This window comes from Felis catus, chromosome A1 (genome assembly GCF_018350175.1).
Source record: "Felis catus isolate Fca126 chromosome A1, F.catus_Fca126_mat1.0, whole genome shotgun sequence".
In the NCBI taxonomy this organism is placed as follows: Eukaryota; Metazoa; Chordata; class Mammalia; order Carnivora; family Felidae; genus Felis; species Felis catus.
Window position 1 is genome coordinate 238,188,217 of NC_058368.1, and position 20,398 is coordinate 238,208,614.

The 20,398-nt window shown below is 65.9% G+C and overlaps 1 protein-coding gene and 1 long non-coding RNA gene across 9 annotated transcripts; one reads left to right on the top strand and one right to left on the bottom strand.

Moving 5' to 3' along the window:
- Positions 1–2,069: 2,069 nt before the first annotated feature.
- On the top strand, positions 2,070–10,918 carry IRX4 (iroquois homeobox 4). 8 transcript variants are annotated; one of them, XM_045039224.1, is made up of 9 exons: positions 2,153–2,204; positions 2,533–2,773; positions 3,322–3,556; positions 4,376–4,618; positions 6,229–6,349; positions 6,832–7,083; positions 7,727–7,869; positions 8,750–9,078; positions 9,534–10,918. In XM_045039224.1, exons 5-9 carry the CDS (start codon positions 6,305–6,307, stop codon positions 10,355–10,357), a joined length of 1,593 nt encoding a protein of 530 aa, XP_044895159.1. In that variant the 5' UTR covers positions 2,153–2,204; positions 2,533–2,773; positions 3,322–3,556; positions 4,376–4,618; positions 6,229–6,304; the 3' UTR covers positions 10,358–10,918. The 8 variants fall into 8 exon arrangements, with proteins under 8 accessions (XP_044895164.1, XP_044895194.1, XP_044895159.1 ...); XM_045039248.1 differs by having other exon boundaries at positions 7,775–7,869; XM_045039228.1 differs by having other exon boundaries at positions 4,448–4,618.
- LOC111556672 lies at positions 4,333–5,830 on the bottom strand. Its single transcript, XR_002736336.2, has 2 exons — positions 5,394–5,830; positions 4,333–4,626 (listed from the first exon to the last, which is right to left on the bottom strand). It is a non-coding gene; the product is annotated as an uncharacterized LOC111556672 (long non-coding RNA).
- Positions 10,919–20,398: the final 9,480 nt, after the last annotated feature.

The following is a 20,398-nucleotide window of genomic DNA, read 5'->3' on the forward strand; positions in this document are numbered from 1 at the left end:
CTTCGGCCACTTGGCCAGGGAGCCGGGCAAGGTCAGGCCCGGCAGCGTCCAAGTGATGGGACACGAAGATTGGCTTCCAGGGAGCGGAGTGAAGGGAGGCCCTGCCCCCCAAGGAAGGGCGACGGGCCGCTCAGCGCACCTTCTGGGGAGGTGCCGTTTCCAGGGGCCTGGGTGCTGTTCCGGCTGTGGAGACTCCGGAGGCCGCCGGCTGCCCTGAGCTCCACGTGGGCCCTGGTGCTTCTCAGACGCCCGCCGCCACGGCCGCCGCTGTCTTGAATGAGCGAAGGCAGGCAGAATGCGCCTATCTCCCCATCAGGGCTGTGAACACAAACATGCCTTGCTTATCGTCAGCTATGAAAAGAATCTAAGTCCCAGGTAGGCTCTGCGGGGAGCGACTGGCGTGCTTGTCCCCGTTGGCCCCGAGGCCCTGCCAAAACCATCCTGTGGCAAGAAGAGGGAGGAGGAAGCTGCCAGCAGGGCAGGGACAGCGGTCATCCCTCCCTCGGCGCCCTGACTCCACTTCCTTCCGGCTAGAATCGAGCAAGCTCCCTGCCTTACTCTGGAGGACGTTTCCAGACGCCCCCGACATACAGGCACCCCTCTCACAACCCCCTCCAATCAGCCCAGGGTCGGAAAGGGTGTCTGCAGGCCCGTAGCCCGCCCGAGGCCCAGCTTCGTGTTTCCAGAGTGGACCCAGACCGCAAAGCTGTGTCCTTCCCAGAGAAGCCAGCGGAAGCTCTGGGCTCGGCAGCAGGGCCGGGAAGCCGGGACTGCTGGCTCTCCTGCTCCGTGGAGGAAACAGAGGCCCACGAGAGGCCCGGAGACAAACACCACCCAGCGTGCCGTTGTCGGAGAAGGCAAATGAGCACTGTCCCCCAGCGGTTGCCGGAGCTTTGAAGGGAAAAAAGAGGGAGGACAGCAAGTAACTTTTTCAGACATTATCCAGGTCAACAAATCTCAGACGTCATGATAAGGCCACAGATCATGAGGAGAACAACTCCAAGGTTCCTTGAAATGATGGGGAGGGGGGGCGCAGGGCAAGGTTCCTCCGGCTGAGTGACCTGGGACCCACCCAGACTGACTTCCCTCCTGGACTCAGGTCTCAGGAGCCACTGGCTGTCCAGGCAGAGGGGTGGCCCCAGGCCGGACACCCAGCCCAGCAGCACTGCAGTCAGCCCTTAGCGAGCTCCCACTCCGGCCACCCAGTCCTGGGCAGATTGCAGGCTTGCTGTCACCTTTGTGCGGCCACCCCCACCTGCCCACACCAAGGCAGTCGCCGCTGCCCGGACAGCCCAGTGGACTCGCGCGGCCAGTAGCCGTGGGAGCTGGGCTCCCTCCGCGCCAAGGGGCGATGCTGCGGGGCTGGGAGTGCGGGGAAGGAAGCCGGGGCCCAGAGCTGCTCGCCCAGCCTACTCCCAGGAGGCCTGCGCGCAGCCGAGCCCTCTGCCAGCTCCTCGGAGCGCGGGGTAGCGTGGCCAACGGGGAGACTCAGGAGAACTGGGGCCAAGAACCAGCGAGGCGGTCTCGGGCGCCGTTCTTCTGGCCCAAGACAGCGGGGCGCGGGGGAGGGCGGCCTAACAGCCCCCCGAAGGGTCTGGCCTGATGGAGGCGGCCTGCCTTCCTGCCGCCCCGTTGTGGCGGCGCCGTCTTCTCTGAGCCCGGCGTCCCTGCCCCCGCCCCAGGGCGCCCCCCGTGCCTGCCCCTACGCCCCACGCACCCAGGGCGCGGGCCAGGCGGAGGGGAAAGTTGGCGAGCGCGCGGCGCCCGCGGGGGAAAGCGTTAATGGGCGGCCGGGTGGGAGCAGCGCGCTCGCTCGCCCACGTCACGCCGGTGCGGGCTCGGCTGACGACCGCGGCGCCTGGGGACGCCGGCGCGCTCCGCTCGCCAGGTGCTCCGCCTGGAAATGTCTCCATTAGTTGTCGCCTGCTCCCCGCCGGAGCGCGCGCGCCGAGCGGCCGCGCAGAGCCCTCGCGGGCGGCCGGTAGTGGCCGGGCGCCACCGCAGGTAGGCGAGGTCCCCGCCGCCCGCCCCCGCCCCGGGGCTCCGAGACCCCTCCCCCCTTCCGGGGAGGCGGAGGCTCCGCGCGGCCGCCGAGGGGCGCGGGCGGCGGCGACTGCGGCGACTCCCCGGTGCGTCCCGGGCTGCGCGCTGCTCCCCGCGGCCCCGGCGCCCGAGCGGCGCGGGCGGGCGCGTCCCCAGCGCAGGTAGGGAGTGGGCTCGGCCGCACAAACTTTGCGGGGATCGCTCCTGCGCCGGAGGGCACAAAGTTTGCCGCCTGCCGCTGGGGTCTCCAGAGGCGGCCGCGTTCGCTGCAAGTTGCGGAAACGGGGTGCGGGGGAGGCGCGGGGCGCGGGGGGCCGACGCGGGGCAGCCGGGCCTGCCCCGGGACGCCCCGACCGCGCGCCTTTCCCGCTCGGGCGGCGCCCTGCGGGCGGGCGGCGGGGGCGCGGCGGGAGAGCCGGAGCGAAACGGTGGGGGGCGGGGGGGGGGTGCAGGCGGTTCGGGAGCAGGATTCCGCGCGCCTGCCTGCAGCTCGCCCGCCTCACTTCGCGTGAGACCCGGAGGACCGGCCGCGAAGGAGTGACCCGCCGACCTCGGCGCCAGCGACATCCAGAACGCCTTTCAGCGCCACACCCCGCCCGGGGGGTTCGCAAGCAGTGGGCGGGCACCGGCGCCCCGAGGGCTGGCCCTCGGCCGGCTCCGCGCGCTCCAGCCTCCGCCCTCTGCCTGAGGTCAACTTCGTCGGGCTGGAGCGAGCCCCCGGAGGCTCTCGGTGCGGAGGACGGGGTGGCCCCGGGGGACGACTCGGGGAACCGCGGGGAGCGCCTGGCCTCGGCGGGGCTCGGGAGCGAAGCCCCACGGGGAGCGGGGCGGGGTGGAACGTTAGGGCGCGGCCTACCTCCCAGAGGCCCTCAGCGGCCTACAGCACCCACCCCCGCCCCGGGGCGAAGAGGGCGACCCGTAGGCCTCTAACGTTGGGCGCTAACCGTCCTCAGGCCCCCTGGCCCTGGGCTCCTTCAGCACTCAACAGGCTGGCAGGGGCACCTCGCCCGAGCTGAGCCGCTGCTCGGTCCCCGGGGAGCCTCTCGGGGGGTGTATTTAGAACCGAGGGTCCCTCAAGGGACTTGGGTTCAGCACGGGTTCAGCACGCGCGTCTGTGCAGGAGCATTTAGCTGATGGTACCTGAGATGCCCACCCTCCCGTTCTGCCCGCTCTGGGAGGGAAACCCCGGGGCCTCAGCCTTTCGGGAAAGGGCACTCAGAGAGTTATTCCGGCGTTTGCCACGGGACAAAGATAACCCAGAAAGTATCTCGGTTGCAGGAGGCCGGCCTCAGCCCGGCGCAGGGCGTCAGCGAGATGCCGGGTGTGCGCCGGGCGGGAGACAGGCCTGGCCAGCCCTGCATCCAGGATCGGGTCGCGGGGCCTGGGTGAGCCGGGGCAAGGTCGCCAGGCTCCTCACAACAGCACCGAGCTTCCCCAGACAGGGTGGCCGCCAGGGTGCGGCAGGCCTGGAGCGGCGGGAAGCGGAGGAAGAGGAGGCCTTGGAAAGTAGTCGGTGAGCTTGATTTCTGGATTAGGAGTCCAGGTTGCCTGGGAGAACCGGGCCAGCGGGTGGGGACTGGGGGCGTCTTTTTACGACCCAGGCTGGAAAGGGAAACGTTGCAGTGATGGTCAAAGGAAGCCCTTGACCCCCCTGAGGCCTCCACTGACGGGCTGTGCCCTCCAGGGCTCCGAAGGCTGCTCACAAGACGAATGTTGGCGTGTTCAGGGGGCGCCGTTCCCCGTGAGCTGTGGCCCGGGTGAGGAAGGGCAGGGCGCAGGCCTGGGTGTGCTGCCCGGCAAGCCAGAGCGCGGTGGCTCGGTGCCGCTGGCACCTGGGCGGTGGCTGTCCTCCCCCTGCCAGCCGAGGGCTCATGATCGCTGGGGTTGGGCCTTGGGAGTGGGGTGAGGACAAGGGGCTGAAGGCATCTTTGCCCCGGATTGCTGCCCCCGGAGCCCCCTCGGCCACCCGTGGCTCGGGCCCCTCCGTCGCCCAAACCTCATTACCAGGAGAGAGCGAGCTGTTTGTAAACAATAAATAATGGAAAGTAGGAGGATGTTCAGAAAAGCCACAGCAGAAGCCAGGGAAAACTGGAAGGAGTTGGGAGGGGGGTGGGGGAGGGGAGGAGCAGAGGAGGAAGAGGGAGAGCGACTGAGAGATTCATTTCTGCCCCAGAAGCCCCGGTGGCTAGTTTCTTATTATTTACAGGAAGGTGATATTAGCAATTCAGGTGAGAAAGAAATAAACACGGCCGCCACGAGATCAATACAGAATTCAGAAACAATTATTAATGTCATTTGACTCGTGTTCTTTATATATCTCTCCCGGCTACAGACGCTTAAACTGTCTGAATAATTTGCATGGGGCGGCTATTCATTATTTCCGATGATTTTCCTTCGCAAGCAGCTCGGACGTGGCCGGCTGTGGTTCAGCGCGATCGGAGAGCTCGTATTTTCATCTGTAAATTAAAGCAATTACGCAGCAGATATTATATGATGCGTACTGTGGTCTCCAGACAGTCATCAATCACCTTCAACCGAGCTGTCAGAGCGGGCAGATTTCGTTTCTGGGAGGCAGGTTTGCAGCTGGGGAGAGGGCGAGAACGTCATCATTAATTAGAGGGTGACCCTGGGGCGATTCACAGGTCTGAACCCAGGAATCTTTCCGAGCAAGTCTGCACAGCGCCGCCGCGCACAGCTCCCCTCCCGGCCGGCCGACCGCGGGAGGCCGAGCGGGGCAGAGCGGCAGGGGCGAGCCGGGGGGTCCCCGGAGGGCGGCTGCCTAAAAGGCGGGGAGCGAGTTCGGGGTGCCGGGGCGCCCGTTTGCAGCCTGCGTGCTGGCCTCCGCTTTGCATTCGAGCTGGGTCCCAGGACCGGGACCCGATGGAAAGTCCTGGAGAGGGCGCACGGCTGTCCCCCAGCCCCCAGACTGCCCCGAACGCCCCGGGCCCAGAGCTATGCAAAACGGGCAGGGGAAGGCTTCCCGGCACTCCCTCCCCTGCACCTAACCCGGAGGGGCCCCGGAGCAGGGCGGCGGAAACCTACTCCCCGGAGCGCGCAGGGCTGTCTGGCAGTCCCGGGTTCAGCCGCGAGGGGCAGGGGGAGGCTGGGAGGGCGGCCGCGGAAGGGGGTGGAGGAGGAAAGGGAGGGCCGCTCGCTGTGCAGGAACTCACAGGACCGGGGGTGGGACGCGCGGGGGTGGGACGCGCGGGGGCGGGGGGGGGGCGTTCCCGGGGGACAGGCTGGCGGGCAGACGCAGAGCCCCGCGGCAATTGGACCACCGAGGCCCGGAGTGGATGGCTCTGGGGGAGGCCTCGGTGGATGGCTCTGGGGAGGACGCAGGACCCACACACCTGAGAGCAGGTTGCCCTTCGGACGCGCACACTGGCAGCCGCATCTGGTTCTGGAACTCCCCGCCCCGGAGCAGGGTTCGAACCGGCGGGAGGCCGAGCGGAGAGCCAGTTAAACAATAGTCGGGGTCGCGCGCGGGCCTGCGGAGCGGCCCTCCTGCACCTGCCGCCGAGCGGGGCGCGGAGGCCCGGCCGCCTGCGCCAGCGCCCGGCTAATTTTAACTGTTGATTACATCTTCAGTGGAGACTCGCTCGTGTGTCCCTTCACATGTCTCATTTGTAATTGAGACTAATGATTACAGTGGGGCGAGCAGGCGCAGGTGCTCATTAATTAATTTCTAATTAAAAGTGCTTCCCATCCTCGGTGACTAAGGAGAAACGGCATTCGTGGGGGCGATATTGACTCCACGGACGGAATTCATTTGTCAGAGCCTGTTGTGGCCTCTTCGCCCCGCGCGGCGCCCCCGCCCCGCAGCCCCGCAGCCCCGCAGCCCCGCAGCCCCGCAGCCCCGCAGCCCGGCCGCCGCCAGTGACCCGCACGTCTGCGGCCCGGCCGAGCTGCGCGGCGTGGGCTGACGTCAGCGCCCCCGCCGCTGAAAGCCAAGCACATTTGACTTGACGGGTTCGCGCAACTCGGTGTTTTTTTTTCCCCCCTTTTTTGCAAAATATGTATTTGTGTCGCCGCTGCGAGGCGGGCTGGTCCCAGAGCCCCCTCGAGGCTCGGGAACGTGAGGCTAAAAGGCTCGGTGCGGCCGCCGCGGCTCACTTTCCCACCGGGTTAGAAAAGTTTGCGGGGCGCGTGGATGAATTAACCCGCTCTTCCGCTTCGCCCTCCCAGCGCCTAGGAGCCGGCGGCCCCGGAGCAGTGGCCGCGCCACGCGGGCGACCACGCGCAGGACCCCGCCGGCCCCGCCATGTCCTACCCGCAGTTTGGATACCCCTATTCCTCCGCACCCCAGGTAAGGGGGCCCCGCGAGGGTGCGGGCAACGCGGCCGGACACGCCGGCTGGCAGGCCGTCCAGCGACCCGGGGTCGCTTCCCAGAGAGCGGGGCCTGTGCCAGGCGCTCCTTGCACTCAGCCCCGGGGAGGGCAGGGGCGCCGAGAGACTCTGACGTGCGGGCCCCCCTTGTCTCCCGCTTTCTTTGACCCTCACCATCACCCAGGAGAGACGTCGTGGCACAGGAGGGCGTGCGCGGCCTTGGGACCCCCCCCCCCCACACACACACCCACACACCCGGGGTGCGTGCGAAAACTCCGGGGCCTGGTAGGGCTGGTCCCCCAGTGGCTGGAGGAGGCCCGGCCGAGCGCACTCGCGGCAGGAGGGAACGCGCGGCGGCGTGGACGGCAGTACGCCCCGGGCAGTGGGGCAGGGTCCCCTGGGCGGCGCGCCCCCCTCACCCCCGGGCGCCGGCCCTTCCTCGCGGCCCCTCTCTCCCCCAGTTCCTGATGACCACCAACTCCCTGAGCACGTGCTGCGAGTCCGGCGGCCGCACGCTGGCCGACTCGGGGCCCGCCGCCTCGGCCCAGGCGCCCGTCTACTGCCCGGTCTACGAGAGCCGGCTGCTGGCCACCGCGCGCCACGAGCTCAACTCGGCCGCGGCGCTTGGGGTGTACGGGGGCCCGTACGGCGGCTCGCAGGGCTACGGCAACTACGTGACCTACGGCTCCGAGGCGTCCGCCTTCTACTCGCTGGTAAGGGGAGGGGATTGTCTGAAGCCGTCCTCCGCCACGCCACGCCACGCCCCTGCCCCCGATTTGCCCAGCCCACCTCCCAGGGAGTCCGAGGCGCGGGCGCAAGTGCCCAGGACCCCGCGCTGCAGGGGGAGCCTCCTGGCCGGGTTCCTCCCAGCACCGCCCGCCCCCAGAGCTCCAGCTCGGCGCCCGCCCCTTGTCCCGCGCTTTCCTCCTCTGAGCTCCCTACCTTCACTCCTCCCGGTCTCCCTCCTCCTCCCTCCCAGTGCCCCACCGCTTGGCCCTCCCCTGATCCCTTCCCCCTCCTCCCCCCAGCTCGTCTCCCCCCTCGCTCCTCCTTCCTCCCTGCGGTCGGTCGGTCCTCTCCTTGGGTCCGGGTCCTCCCTCCTGCTTTCTCCCAACCCCCACCTGTCTCCTCTGCCCCCCTCTCCCTCCAACCTCATTCTTCTCTCTCCTACTCCCCGACCGCCCCCCCCCCCAATTCTGCGCGTCCTCTCTCCCCATCTTGAGGCTTCTTTGCTCCCTGGGCCCAAGAGAGTCCGGGGGTGGGGGTGGCTTATGAGGCTGCCCAGGGGTCTGTGCAAAGCGTGCAGGAGCCAAGGGGCCTGGGGGGCTGGGGTTGAGCTGGGTCGCCTCCCGGAAGCTGCGACCCCAGGCGCGTGGGATCCTACAGAATGGCTTCGACTCCAAGGACGCGCCGGGATCTGCGCATGCGGGCCTCGCGCCTGCTGCGGCCGCCGCCTACTACCCCTACGAGCCGGCGTTGGGCCAGTACCCCTACGACAGGTGAGGGACCGGCGGACAGAATCCCTCCTCACTGCCCCCGCCCGGGCCCCTGCGCTCCATTCAGTCGTCAAACTCCGCACCACCAGCCCCACGCCCCCTGTGAATCTTTGGGCGGCTGGGGAGGGATTTCGGGTCAGGTTTCAGCTGACCTTGCGTTAGTCCGAGCCCCGCCCCCTTGGCAAGCCTTGCCCCACTGGGCAAATGCGTCCCCAGCCTCTCCCTCTCGCTCCCTTCTCTGTCTGGACCCTCACAGCCCTGGCTGCACTGTGGTTCTGGGCGGCTGTCAAGTCTCCCAGCCCAGGCTCCAGACGCCTCCCTCTGCCCAAGAGCCCAGCCCACCTTTCCCTTTGGTGGGAACCAGAAGGGGGAGTCCAGTCTGTTCATCCAGAGACGCGTGGCCCATCTTGGGGGGAGGAGGGTGACAATTATAAATTTAACTGCAGGAAGTCCACATAGGCCGTCTGGACGCTTTCTCCCCACGGACACTAATGACCACCCCTGCCCACGGCTGTTACATAGTTGGGTTCACATTTCTGTGGTTCGGGGAATCAAAAGGGTAGGCGAGGGGCCCCATAAAGGAACCTGAAGAAATAGATGTCTATGTAGGGTGACAGAGACCTGGCCAGGCCTTGAGCCCGCGTTGCACTCCGGCTAGGAAGGAGCCCAGGCTCCCTGTAAGTTGAATCAAATATAAACATCTTGGGCCACAAAAGGCTGTGCCTGTGGGCCGTGGCGAGGAACCAGGGGCCTGGGTTTGACCCAGGTCTTACCACCATAAACACACTCCCACGACGGGGACTGAAAGCCTGCCTGGGCCTTGGCCCGCCGCCCGCGATGCAAGGGTCTCGGCCCAGCGCCCCATTGCCCAGCCTGTCTCCAGGTACGGGACCATGGACAGCGGCACGCGGCGGAAGAACGCCACGCGCGAGACCACCAGCACGCTCAAGGCCTGGCTGCAGGAGCACCGCAAGAACCCGTACCCCACCAAGGGCGAGAAGATCATGCTGGCCATCATCACCAAGATGACCCTCACGCAGGTGTCCACCTGGTTCGCCAACGCGCGCCGGCGCCTCAAGAAGGAGAACAAGATGACGTGGCCCCCGAGGAACAAATGCGCGGATGAGAAGCGACCCTACGCGGAGGGCGAGGAGGAAGAAGGGGGCGAAGAGGAAGCCAGGGAGGAGCCCCTCAAAAGCACCAAGAATGAAGGTGGGTGGGACCTGCAATGCTAAGGCTGGGGCACCGAGGCCGGGGACTCCCTGTGCCTTCTTCTTGGGTTCTGGGACCTCTGAAGACATTGAACCTGGGGTAGTAAGAGCAAACTGTCAGGGCACGGGCAACAAATGAAATGAGCTGACCCATGGGGGCCCTGACCTGGGGGCCTGCGGGAGTAACTGGGAACAGGCTTAAAGAAATCCAAAACAGCGCTTAAAACAATAGACACACTCCTCCTCCCCCCACCCCCCATTGATTTGAGCAGGAAATCGCTAGGCTTCTTTGTTACCGCTTGGGGTTCTGGAGCAGGTGGGAGGTACAGGTGCTTCTCCTAGCTTGGGGGCGGGGGGCGGGCCCATAACTATGCGGCAGAGCTAGGAAGGAAGAGGTCGGTCCAGATTAGCGCCTTCCTCTCTTCCTGCACTGCCCCCTCTTTCTACCCCGCGCAGAGACGGTGGGCAAAGGGGAGAAGGATCTAGAACTCACAGACTTGGAGGATTTCGACCCGCTGGAGGCGGAGCCCCCTGAGTGCGAGCTGAAACCGCCCTTCCAGCCCCTGGACGGCGGTCTGGAGCGCATCCCCGCCGCGCCTGACGGTCCAAGCGCCCCGGGAAAGGAGGCTTCCGGCACCCTCCGGATGCCCCTGGCCGCTGGTGGCGCGGCCGCCCTGGACCAGGACCTGGAGAGGGCCAGAAGCTGCCTCCGGAGCGCGGCGGCTGCGCCCGAGCAGCAGCCTGGCGCTGGGGGCGGCTCGCAGGCCTGCGAGGCCAAGCTGGGCTTCGCGCCGGCTGGGGCGACGGCGGGCCTCGAGGCCAAGCCGCGCATCTGGTCGCTGGCTCACACGGCCACCGCGGCCGCCACAGCCCTGAGCCAGACTGAGTTCCCCTCGTGCATGCTGAAGCGCCAAGGCTCCGCTGCCCCTGCGGCTGCTTCCTTGGCTCCTGCGTCGTCCTCGCCTGCGGCCCCGGCCCCCACTGGTGCCCTGGACAGGCACCAGGACTCCCCGGTAACCAGTCTCAGAAACTGGGTGGATGGGGTCTTTCACGACCCTATCCTCAGGCACAGCACTTTGAACCAGGCCTGGGCCACCGCCAAGGGCGCCCTCCTGGACCCAGGACCGCTGGGACGCTCCCTGGGGGCAGGTGCCAACGTGCTGACGACGCCCCTGGCGCGCGCTTTCCCGCCCGCCGCGCCCCACGACGCCCCGACCGCAGGCTCAGCCAAGGAGCTGCTGGCGGCGCCCAAGGCGGGGGGCAAGCCCTTTTGCGCCTAACGGGCCCCGCCCCGCGCGGAGGAGGAGCAAACGGGGAGCCGGCCTGCTGCGCGTCGCAGACTCTGTTTCCACGGAGTTTCCAAAGCAGGACGGGAGCGCGTCCAAGTGCAGGCAGCCCACCCGCCGTGGGGGGACCGGCCGAACTCGGCCCTCCCGGCCACAGACCCCGCCTGGACAAGCATTGGTCCGGGCCATTTCCGACCTCCGCCCCGGGCCCCAGCCGGGTAGGGACGCTCCCAGAGCAGAAGGGAGCCGCCCCGGAGCCTAAAGTTTACGTCCCAAAGTTTACACGGACCAGACATTTCAGCTCTGAGGCTTAGTTTTGCTGCCTCCTCCCGGGTTTGAGGCATCCTTGCTCCTTCCGAAGACCCCTCAGCCTGCTGACCCGCGTTGTCCTCAGCACATCTTCCAGCAACCGCACTCCCACCTGTTTACACTGTTGCACACTCGTAACTCGATAAAATTACGGTTTTTTACGTGTATGTTCACACCAATAATTGCCTGCTTCAGAGGCTGATATAACAAACCAATAAAGCGAGTGATGGTGTTTGCATTGCAAAATGAACACGCTTCACACCCAGGGGGTTGAGGTCTTGCCCAGGAAAGGTGCTAATCGCCCAGGGCAGGAGGGGGCTGCGGCCTGCCCAGTGCCCCGCGAAGTGTCCCCGCGGAGCCCAGACGTCCTGCTTCAAAGCCCCGTTTATAGCAACGGTTACAGGAACTTCCAGGAATTTTGGAGTCTGTGAGAGAAGTGCACAGGCCCTAAACTTCAAACTCTCCCCCGTTACCACACTCCACAATGCTGAGAAAGTGGGGGCTTCCCTTGCAAGATTAGAGTAACTTTTAAACTTGCTAAATTCCCTGGAACTGGGGGGGGGGGGGGGGGCGGGGCGGGGGGCGTGGACTGCGTTCCGACTGTCCTGAGCCGAGGTGACGCGGCCTTCCCGCCCCCGGCCCCGCCTCCCCTCCCTCCTGGGACCCGCCGCCCCGCCCGCGCTCCGAAAGCCCGGGGCTGCGCCCGGGGGGGGGGGGAGGCGAGCGCTTAGTCGGCTGCGGGTAGAAGGCGGGGCTGGGAGTGGAGGCCCCGGGGCGGGGGCGGGGGCGGGGGGCGAGCCCCGCCTGGCCCCGGTTCCCGCGCGCTTCCAGCCCTGGGTTCCCGCTTCCCTCCGGCCCCCACCCCCACCCCCGCGGAGCCCGGCCCGGCCCGCACCTCCGAGCCCAGGAAGCTCTCGGGGCGCTCCCTCCGGTGGCGCGGGCCCCTGGAGGGCGGCGGGGAGCGCTGCGCTCTGCACTCGGGGTCCCCTCGCCGGCCAGCGCTCGGCTGCAGGGGCCTCGTCGCAGTCGCAGGCGTCCCGAGGAAGGACGGATCGGCAAGTCGGCGAACCTGCCGGGGGGCGGGGGGCCTTGGAGGCGCCCGCGAGGCGGAGTCCCTCCCTGCGAGGGTTGGGACTGGACAGGGGCCCGCCCCCGCGGGGTCCCGGGCCGCCGGGGAGCCGCTCCGGGGCGGGCCTCGAGCGCTGGCGGCCAGAGGCCGGTGTCGGGGTCCGCGCCCCAGAGCGACCGGACCTCGACCCCCGGCCCCTGAGAGAAGGGGGCGGTCCCGGACCCCGGTGGCCGGGCGGGCGCCGCGCCCCAGGCCTGTCCGGGCCGCGCGGTAATTGGATTGTATCCGCGCGCTGTCACCGTATTGACTTTCGCTCCCGTGGATGATATCATCGGGACTCGGAGGCTCACCGCTGATGCGCCTGTCAAAGGCTGGGCGGGGGCCCCCGGCCCGGTGAGCGAGCATCAGCCAAGATAATTTGAAGTGAAATTTTCATTTTGACAGTAAACCCCTCAATTTCTAAAGGCTCCGCGCTCCGAGAGCTCGCTGGCAGGGGGAGGCTTTGCGGAAAGCCCACGTCTTAGACTGAAAAGGGCAAAAGAACTCGAATTAGTTGTAATAGATAAAAGGGCAAAAATAAAGAGTCAAGGGTACTTGACAGTAATAGCGAGAGTGGAGTCTCGGGGGAGACGCGTTGCGGCCGCGGCTGGGGCGCCAGGAATTTTAATGCGGCCGAGGGCGGCTGCCCCCGCGCCCCCACCCCAGCCCCAGACAAAGCCAGACATTTTCAGCAAAAATGAGGCTTCGCTGACGCAGGCGGCGCGGCGGGCGGGGTAGGGGCTGTGGGGGCCGCGGGGCCCGGGCCCCGGAGCGGGTGGCAGGGGCTGTGGGGGCCGCGGCCGGGTCTGGACCCCCGCCCCCCCCTCCCGATCCCCCGCAGCCAGTCCGGGGTGGGTGGGGGGGGCCCAGAGGGCTCCCGCTGCCGACCACGCCTTGGCCCTGGAGACCTCACACTCTGGGCAGGGTCTGTGGCGCAGGAAGCCCGGCCGGTCCCCGCAGACTGGAGGTCAGAATCCCGCACCGCAGGAGCCCCCAGACCTTGGTGGCGCCAACTGGAAGAGACTTGTTTGATTAATCTGCAAAATTGTGGGGATAAAGACATCAGGTGGGGGCGGGGAGTCAGCCACGCACCCCCCACCACCACCACCAGGGGCTGTCCCTTGGACCTCCCCCTTACCTTTGGGGGCAATGCTCTGGAAGGCTGGCCGTAGGCACCCTTACCCCCAAGTGGCCTGTGTGCCCCGGGGTGGGGGTCAGGAGGCGGATCCCCTCAGTGAGGGGGAGGGGACGGGACGCCGCCGCCGGGGTGGGGAGGGTGGAGACCCGGATTTTAAGGGTCCGTGGTGTGCTGGGGAGAAAGGTCGTGGTGGGGGGGCGGGGCCCCGCTTCCCTCCCGGGAGGCTGTCAGGGCAGCGGCGCTGGGGACCGCGCTCCCAGCCACTCAGGCGTGGCCAATTCAGACACACCAAGGAAGGGCTGCTAAATTAACGGCGCTCTTTACATAGCGCCCAAATAAAACTGTAATCAGCGGCGCGTTACTTTTCATTAAGCGAGTCTGACAGCAGCATATCCAGACCCGACAGGGAAATATACGGCGGCGGCCGCCCGGTCTAAGATAATTCCTTAAGCTCCATTAACAACTCTTAGCCGCGGGAAATGGGCTCCCGGAAAACGTCTCCAAATCTAAGAGCTTTATCGACCCTCAAACCGCCGCTGATGCCTCCATTTCTTTCTTTTTTTTTTTCTCTTTCTACCCCCCCCCCTTTTTTTTTTTAACATAAGGGAGACTCGTCCAGCGAGGTAATAGAGTTTGACACGACACCTTCTTAACTAGAGAGAGAGGCAGGGACACCAGCCCTTAAATGATATTTAAAAGGCAACCAATTAAGATTTAAAGTGATGGTCTCCTGAGACTGCCCGATTCATGCCCCCCACCTCTCCCCGGGCCTGCCTGCCTGCCTGTGGCTGCACGCGGCCGGCCCGCCCCTCCGTCTCTCTCCCTCTCCCCGGCCTACCCGCCGTGTGTCCCCCTCTCCATTTTGTCTGTGTCTTTCTCTTGCATAAAACAAGAGACAGAAAAGATCCTTCCGTGCTCCAGTCCTCCCCAGTGGGAGGATTCTTGGGACCGCCTGTCTCCTAAGGCACATAGTAGCGGGTGGAGGGACACTGAGCCTGGCTCCCCCTGCGGACATCCAGCTGGCCACGTGGTGTCCCCGGTGCCCGGGGGCCCAGACGAGGCCTCTCCAGTGGGGTGTGGGCGCCCAGGCTGCAGGCCGGGAGGTCAGACTCGCTCACGGCGGGCAGGCCGTCCGGTGAAGGGACAGCCCAGGTTGGGGCGGGTGGCACTTGGTACCAGGGGAGCTCTCTGAAGCGCCTCCTTCCAGCTGGTCCAATTGAGGCAGAGGGAGTCCCCCGCCCAGAGCTGCTGTCCTCTGCGCCAGGGCACCAGGAAGACGCCGTTCCCTCCCTCACAGTGACGGTGACACCGGCCAGGGTATTCGCCCCATTGGTGCCACTAAAGCCGGAGAACCTGGAAAGCCCCTCGGCCAGGATCACGGCGTGGGAAGACGGTGAAGTCCTGGGAAGGAAACACCGTGACCTTTCCATCTGACCCTGTCTGGAACAGTGGGGCCCTGGAGGAAGAGAAGGGGGGGGAGGAGGGGGGCCTTCAGGGAGGAGGGGGGCAGGGAGGAGGAGGGAGGACTGCCTTCCCGCATGTCTGGCATCAGCTTCATGAAATTGGGAAGAAACTGCCTTTTCCCCGGAGGACTCTGGCCCTGGGGTGAAGAGGGGTTTACTGAAGCCCCGGGACCAATCAGGCCCCTGCACATTGGGGGATCCCTGAGCGGGCAGTGCCCCCACTTTGCTGCTGGGGTGCAGTGGGGAAGGCACTGGGGCAGGACTGTACGAGGCGAGGCACCCGTCTCACCGGCCTGGGAGGGGGGGGTGTCTTCCCTGGCCCCGGCCCCCCCCCCCCCCCCCGGGGCTTATTGCCACTTCCAAGGAGATCTAAACACGAAGGGTGGAGTTCAGGAGCCAGAAGCCCCACCCGCTAAGAGCCTTAATGTCTTGAACTAAGCCCACCGAGTGAGCGCCCAAAGCAGGAATTAGAGCGAGAAGGGGCTTGTGCAGGCTTGGCGTGAACCCTGGCCCACGCGGGGTGGCTGATGCCTCCCTTTCAGCAATCCAACCGGAATTCTGTGTCCGTTACAGTGGTGTGGTCACTCCAGGGAGGAGCTCCCACAAAAGGAGCTGAATGTCTGTAGCAGCATCCGACCTCCACTTCTGGTGTCGATGCAGACGAGACCGAGCGGGGCCGCCTGTGTGCTTAGGGACTCTGTCATCTGGCCGGGAAACAGTCATGATGGGAGTAGAACTAATGGGGGCATCAATGTGGGGGGTGCACCAGCCTGGTCCTCCCTGCCTTTGCTTCTCAAGGCACTGCGCTATCTTAAAGGCGTAATAACCCTTACGTTCGTCCGATCGAGCCGGTGGAAGGAGCTGATGGGGTCACGTGCACAACACTTGTGTGAACCCCGTTTCCACCGGCCCGGGGTTTGCAGATGCCGTGCTGAGGGAGAGGCACTGAGTGTCGGCCTGCCCGGCCTCAGCAGGTGCAAGCAGGCCTGGCCAGGAGAGGCTGGGAGAGCAGGAGGGGCCAGGCCCCAGAAGCTATTCAGCAGGTCGGGCACTCGTGTATGTCGTCGCTGCTTGCGCCTGTCCTGCTGGGATGATGCCCCGGGCCGGCCGTGGTGAGCTGGGAGGGCCCACAGCTGGCCTGGCGAGGGCCTTTGTGACAGACGGAGCAGGAGGAGGGAGAGCATTCACGGTGGAGGGAGGGGCCAGTCCAGAGGCCAGGGCACCGGAAGTGACAGGACTCACACGGGTGAGTGCAGGGGAGACAGGGACAGCAACACCAGTCAAGCCGGACTGAGGAAAGTGTAGCTGGGACAGTGAGCAGGGGGGTAGCTTCAGGTCACCTGCCACAGCCCCCTAGGGGCAGGAAGTCACCCAGTTCCCAGGGCAGGGCTGGGATGCAGTGGCTAGGTGTAGACAGGCGGGTGTAGGCAGGCCAGTGTAGGCAGGTGAGTGGAGAAGGGGGGTGTAGACAGGCGGGTGTAGACAGGTGGGTGTAGGCAGGCCAGTGTAGGCAGGCGGTGGAGAGAAGTGGGTGTAGACAGGCGGGTGTAGACAGGTGGGTGTAGGCAGGCCGGTGTAGGCAGGTGAGTGGAGAGAGGTAGGTGTAGACAGGCAGGTGTAGACAGGTGGGTGTAGGCAGGCCGGTGTAGGCAGGTGAGTGGAGAGAGGTAGGTGTAGACAGGCGGGTGTAGACAGGTGGGTGTAGGCAGGCCGGTGTAGGCAGGTGAGTGGAGAGAGGTAGGTGTAGACAGGCGGGTGTAGACAGGTGGGTGTAGGCAGGCTGGTGTAGGCAGGTGAGTGGAGAGAGGTAGGTGTAGACAGGCGGGCGTAGTCAGGTGGGTGTAGGCAGGTGGGTGTAGACAGGCGGGTGTAGCAGGTGGGGGCTGTTCACCAAAGTGTGTCCGGCTCACCTGACATGGGGCGGCCAAGGACAGAAGAAAACCATCCAATCTTCCGCCAGAGTGCAGGCGGCAGAGACAAACCCCAGGACAAAGGAAATGTGGTTTCCATGTGACGCTCTGACATTTGCTAGTGGCCTAGTAAGATTAGGGGCATCTCTGGGGACAGCAGGAAACTGATGGGTGCGTGTAAGTATGCGGGTGCCACGGGCCAGGAGAACAGCCGCGCAGCGGCATGGCCACGTGCCTGCCGGGCTTTGACTGGCGCCTCGCGGGCATCCTGGCCTTACCAAGGGCAACTGCCCTGGGGGACCCGCAGGGTCAGGTGAGGCCGCTCCATCGGAAACGCCTGGCAGACGTATAGCTTGGTCCAGCTGTGGCCTCCCCAGTGCAGGGGCAGGGCGGGGAGGGGGAAGGGTGCCAGCACCTTTGGCTGAGGAGCTGTCACTGAGAGAGCCTGCCTCGAATGAGGCGAGCAAGCCCGCCTGCACCTACAGAGGGTTGGGGCGGGGGGGACGCCGAAGGAGAGACCTCGCTGAGTCTGCTGGAGGAGGAGGGGGAGCTCACCCTCTGCGCAGGGGTGAGGGAATAGGAGCAGGGGGGCAGGACCCAGTGTCACGGGCCAGAGGGCAAGCAGCCCCAGGCCCCCAGGAGCCCCGCTCCCGCACAGGCCGGGGAGGACCCGCCCCACGACCCCTCCTGCGCACCAGAGGGCAATGCACCGGGCACGCGGTTCTGCGGGGAAGCGACGGCCGACCGGCGCCACTGGTCACAGGACCCCCACCCCGGGCCGCAGCCTGAGCTCGAAGTGCAGCCCCGCCCCACCCCCACCCCAGGCTGACCTGGAATCGGGGAGCGTGTCCCCGCCCCTCAGAGACTGACTCACGTGCCCACAGCAGCCTCACCAGCCAGGAGCAGGGTCTGCCCCATCACACAAGTGACGCCCATTCACAATCAGCCTGCAAATGGGACCTTAATTAATGAATTTGATGATAGAGACTCTTTTCATGGAACATTAGCCCAAGTTCAAGATAATCAGCCTGAACACAAACTCCAGCTTCGCAACAACACTCGCCGGGGGCAGGAACATAATTTACGTCCGGCAAGTGGGTGGGCGCGCGGCTTCCGGGCGGGGGGCTCACCTCCAGGCACAGGACCATCCAGGAGCTGGGGACAGACCCTTCTGTGGCACGGCGCACACACAGGCTGTCATGGGCACCTCTCGGGGTCATCAGAGTCCATTGCACGCGGCCCTGCTTCCGCTGGTCTGTGGGTATGTGACGGATGCCCCTGTGTGTCCGTGAGAACAGGATGAAGGTTTTCCGAGGCGGCCCCATCTCTGTGGACGGGGTGGCTCTGACGGGGGGTGGGGCACTGAGGCCGGAGAACCCAGGGATTTAGGGGCCACAGCTGGCCTTTCCCGCTGGTACTTCGGTAGTGAAAACCGGTCACGTGCGTGGCTGTGGCTACCTGTGTGGGACCCTGGGGGCTGCGGGGACGGGGGCAGCACCCCGAGGATGCTCTAGGCTGGGCCGGCATGGGGGGAGGGCGTCCCACAGCAGTTCCGGGGGGAGGGGAGCCGCAGGGGCACACACGCCTGCCGTGCAGGGGAGGCGCCCAGGGTTCAGAAAGGCAGCGGCAGGCCTGGCGGGAAGGGGTGCCCCCGCCCCGCTTTCCTCCTCCCCTTCCCTCCCCAGCTCAGCTCGCTGCCTCGCCGGGGGTGGGGCGCTGGAAGCGAGGGGGGAGGAAAATCCGGTGAGTGTGGCCTCACCAAGGAGCACCGCTGACCCCAGGGGAGACCCGGGGCCTGCGGGATCCGGCCACCCCGTACAGAGCTCACTTCTAACTTGGGCGCTGCAGGGGTGAGGCGCACACGGTGGGAATGGAGGAGTCAGCGCTTTAGAGGCTCACACTCCTTCTCCACCTCACCTGTGTCTTCAGTAACACAGCAGCCTAGAACGTTCCACCGCAGGAGGGCAAGGAGCCCCTTGGGGAGGGCACAGGTGCAGGGACCACACAGTTGGCCGAGGGTGTCCCGCAGGAAGGGGCCCCAGAGCCCTGGGGACGAAGCAGCCAGCGCTCAGGCACCCTCGTGCCTCCCCGCCCGCCCCCACAGCCTGGTTGGTGGCCCTCCTCTAGATTTCATTCCAGAACCCCAGCTTCCCCCATGGTGCGGCACACGCGGCTCATTAGGGTGAATTTTCAGCGCATTTGCAACCTTTCACCCATTTCCAGCTCAGCGGGCTGGGGCTGCAGGGAAGGCCCCCCAGGAAGCAGTGGAAGGGCCCTCTGGACCCCAGACGGTGGGTTCCAGAGCCCCCGGCCACCCCCCTACAGACACAAACCACATTGTTATTTTGGTTTTGTTCCCAAGTTTCTGGAAACCAGAGGTCACTTTTTATTCCTCCGGTTCGAGTACAGACTAGATCACGTGGCACACTGAGCTGCTGGGCCCGCACTGCCGCAGCACCCCTCCTCGGACGTCTTGTCCAGATGTGCCCGGTTCCACACCCCGGGGAGACCGGCGACCAGGCGGCCTCCCTGCTCCTCACCTGCCCGTAACAGCGCTGTCCCTGCGGTGAACAGAGACTGTGTCGTCCGAGCCTGGGTCACCGAAGTCCCAGGCCTCGTCTCGCGGGCCGCCACCCACCCTTGACAGGCGTGGGTTCGCTGGGGGAATGCCCCAAGACCCCGACCTGCTTCGGGCTCTCGAAACCAAGGGCGCCCTTGTGTGGAGAAGTTACAGGGCTGTGGGGTCGCATCGCAGGGAAGGGGGAGACACAGATACGTGCACAGACTTAGAAATAAAAGCAACATGACACGTGCACACAAGGGACACGTTAGACGCGGGAGAGGCGGTGTCTCCCGCCTTTTCTAGGTGGTTCCTTGAAGATCAAGTTTAGGGTTTTCATCACGGCTTTGCTTTGGTTTCACACAATCACCTGACTTCTCACGCGGTTTGGAGAGCGAGACTGTGGCCCTGAAGCACGTGGGGCCCTCGCGGGTCCCTGCTCGGCCCAGCAGCGCTGGTGGCTGATCCTGCAGTGTCTCTGTGCCCCTCTCCGGCCTGCGCTGACCCCTCTCCTCGAGTTCACCCAGAAAACGGACGTAATTCAGGCACTTGCTGCAAAGGGGCAGCAGCGGTTTACAGGACCAGGTGATCCCCGCTCAGGGATCGTTATGCTCAACAGAGGAAGGGGCACGGTGATGGCCACCCGGGGCCGCTGAGCGCCCAGCTGAGTAACACCCACCTCCCCCAGCACAGGGGGCCGGGCTCCGAGGGTGCCGCCCTGGCCGGGTTGTTCAGGACGGTGCGTGCTCGCAGGACACGGCTCCGTCCAGACCATGCGCAGGGCGGCAGTCGGATGGAACGGTCCGCCGCGCACACGTCACCGGGGGACGGGAACCAGGCTGTGGCAGCCATGTCGTCCGCCCGGGCCCGGGGCTCCCGCGCCACCACCCGCCCTCCGGCCTCCGCAGGGTTAGTGGCTGTGCCATCACGAGCGGCTCGTGAGAGGCTGGGGGATCGGAAACAAGGGAGCCTCGCTGTCCAGGAGAGAGAGGGACAGAGCGGGCAGGCCGCAGGACGTCCGGATGAGCCACGACTGGGCTGGCATTCGAGCATCTGCACTGGGGGCTGTCCTGCCCACCCAAGACCACAGGCTGACACCCCGGCGTTTCCTTCCAGAAGACCCTTACCCTAACCGCCCCACTCCCTGCATCCCCTTAATCCACACGGGGCCGTCTCTCCACTGACCAAGCCTTGAGTGCAGGTGCGGTTTCGGGAAACAGAACCTCAGGAGAGAAATCTAGATGGAGTTTGCTGGTCGGATGGGATACAGAGACATCCGTGCTGCCCGTGGTCTGCAGCACCTACAGCCATGGTTCTCCATGACGCAAGCCATCGCCTGTGGCCGGCTCCAGACGGCCACCTGTTCACAGGAGGCTCTGGTGACCAGGCGGCCACCACGTGCACCAGGGTAGAAACTTGCAGAGCAAGGGCCCGGGCATGAAGAACCCCAGGGCTCTGAATCCCCATCCTGGACCCCGTCAGGACCAGAGAGCTACGGGGCTGTCCTAAAGGAAGCCCTTCTCTCCAGTAGCCTGACGGTCACAGGC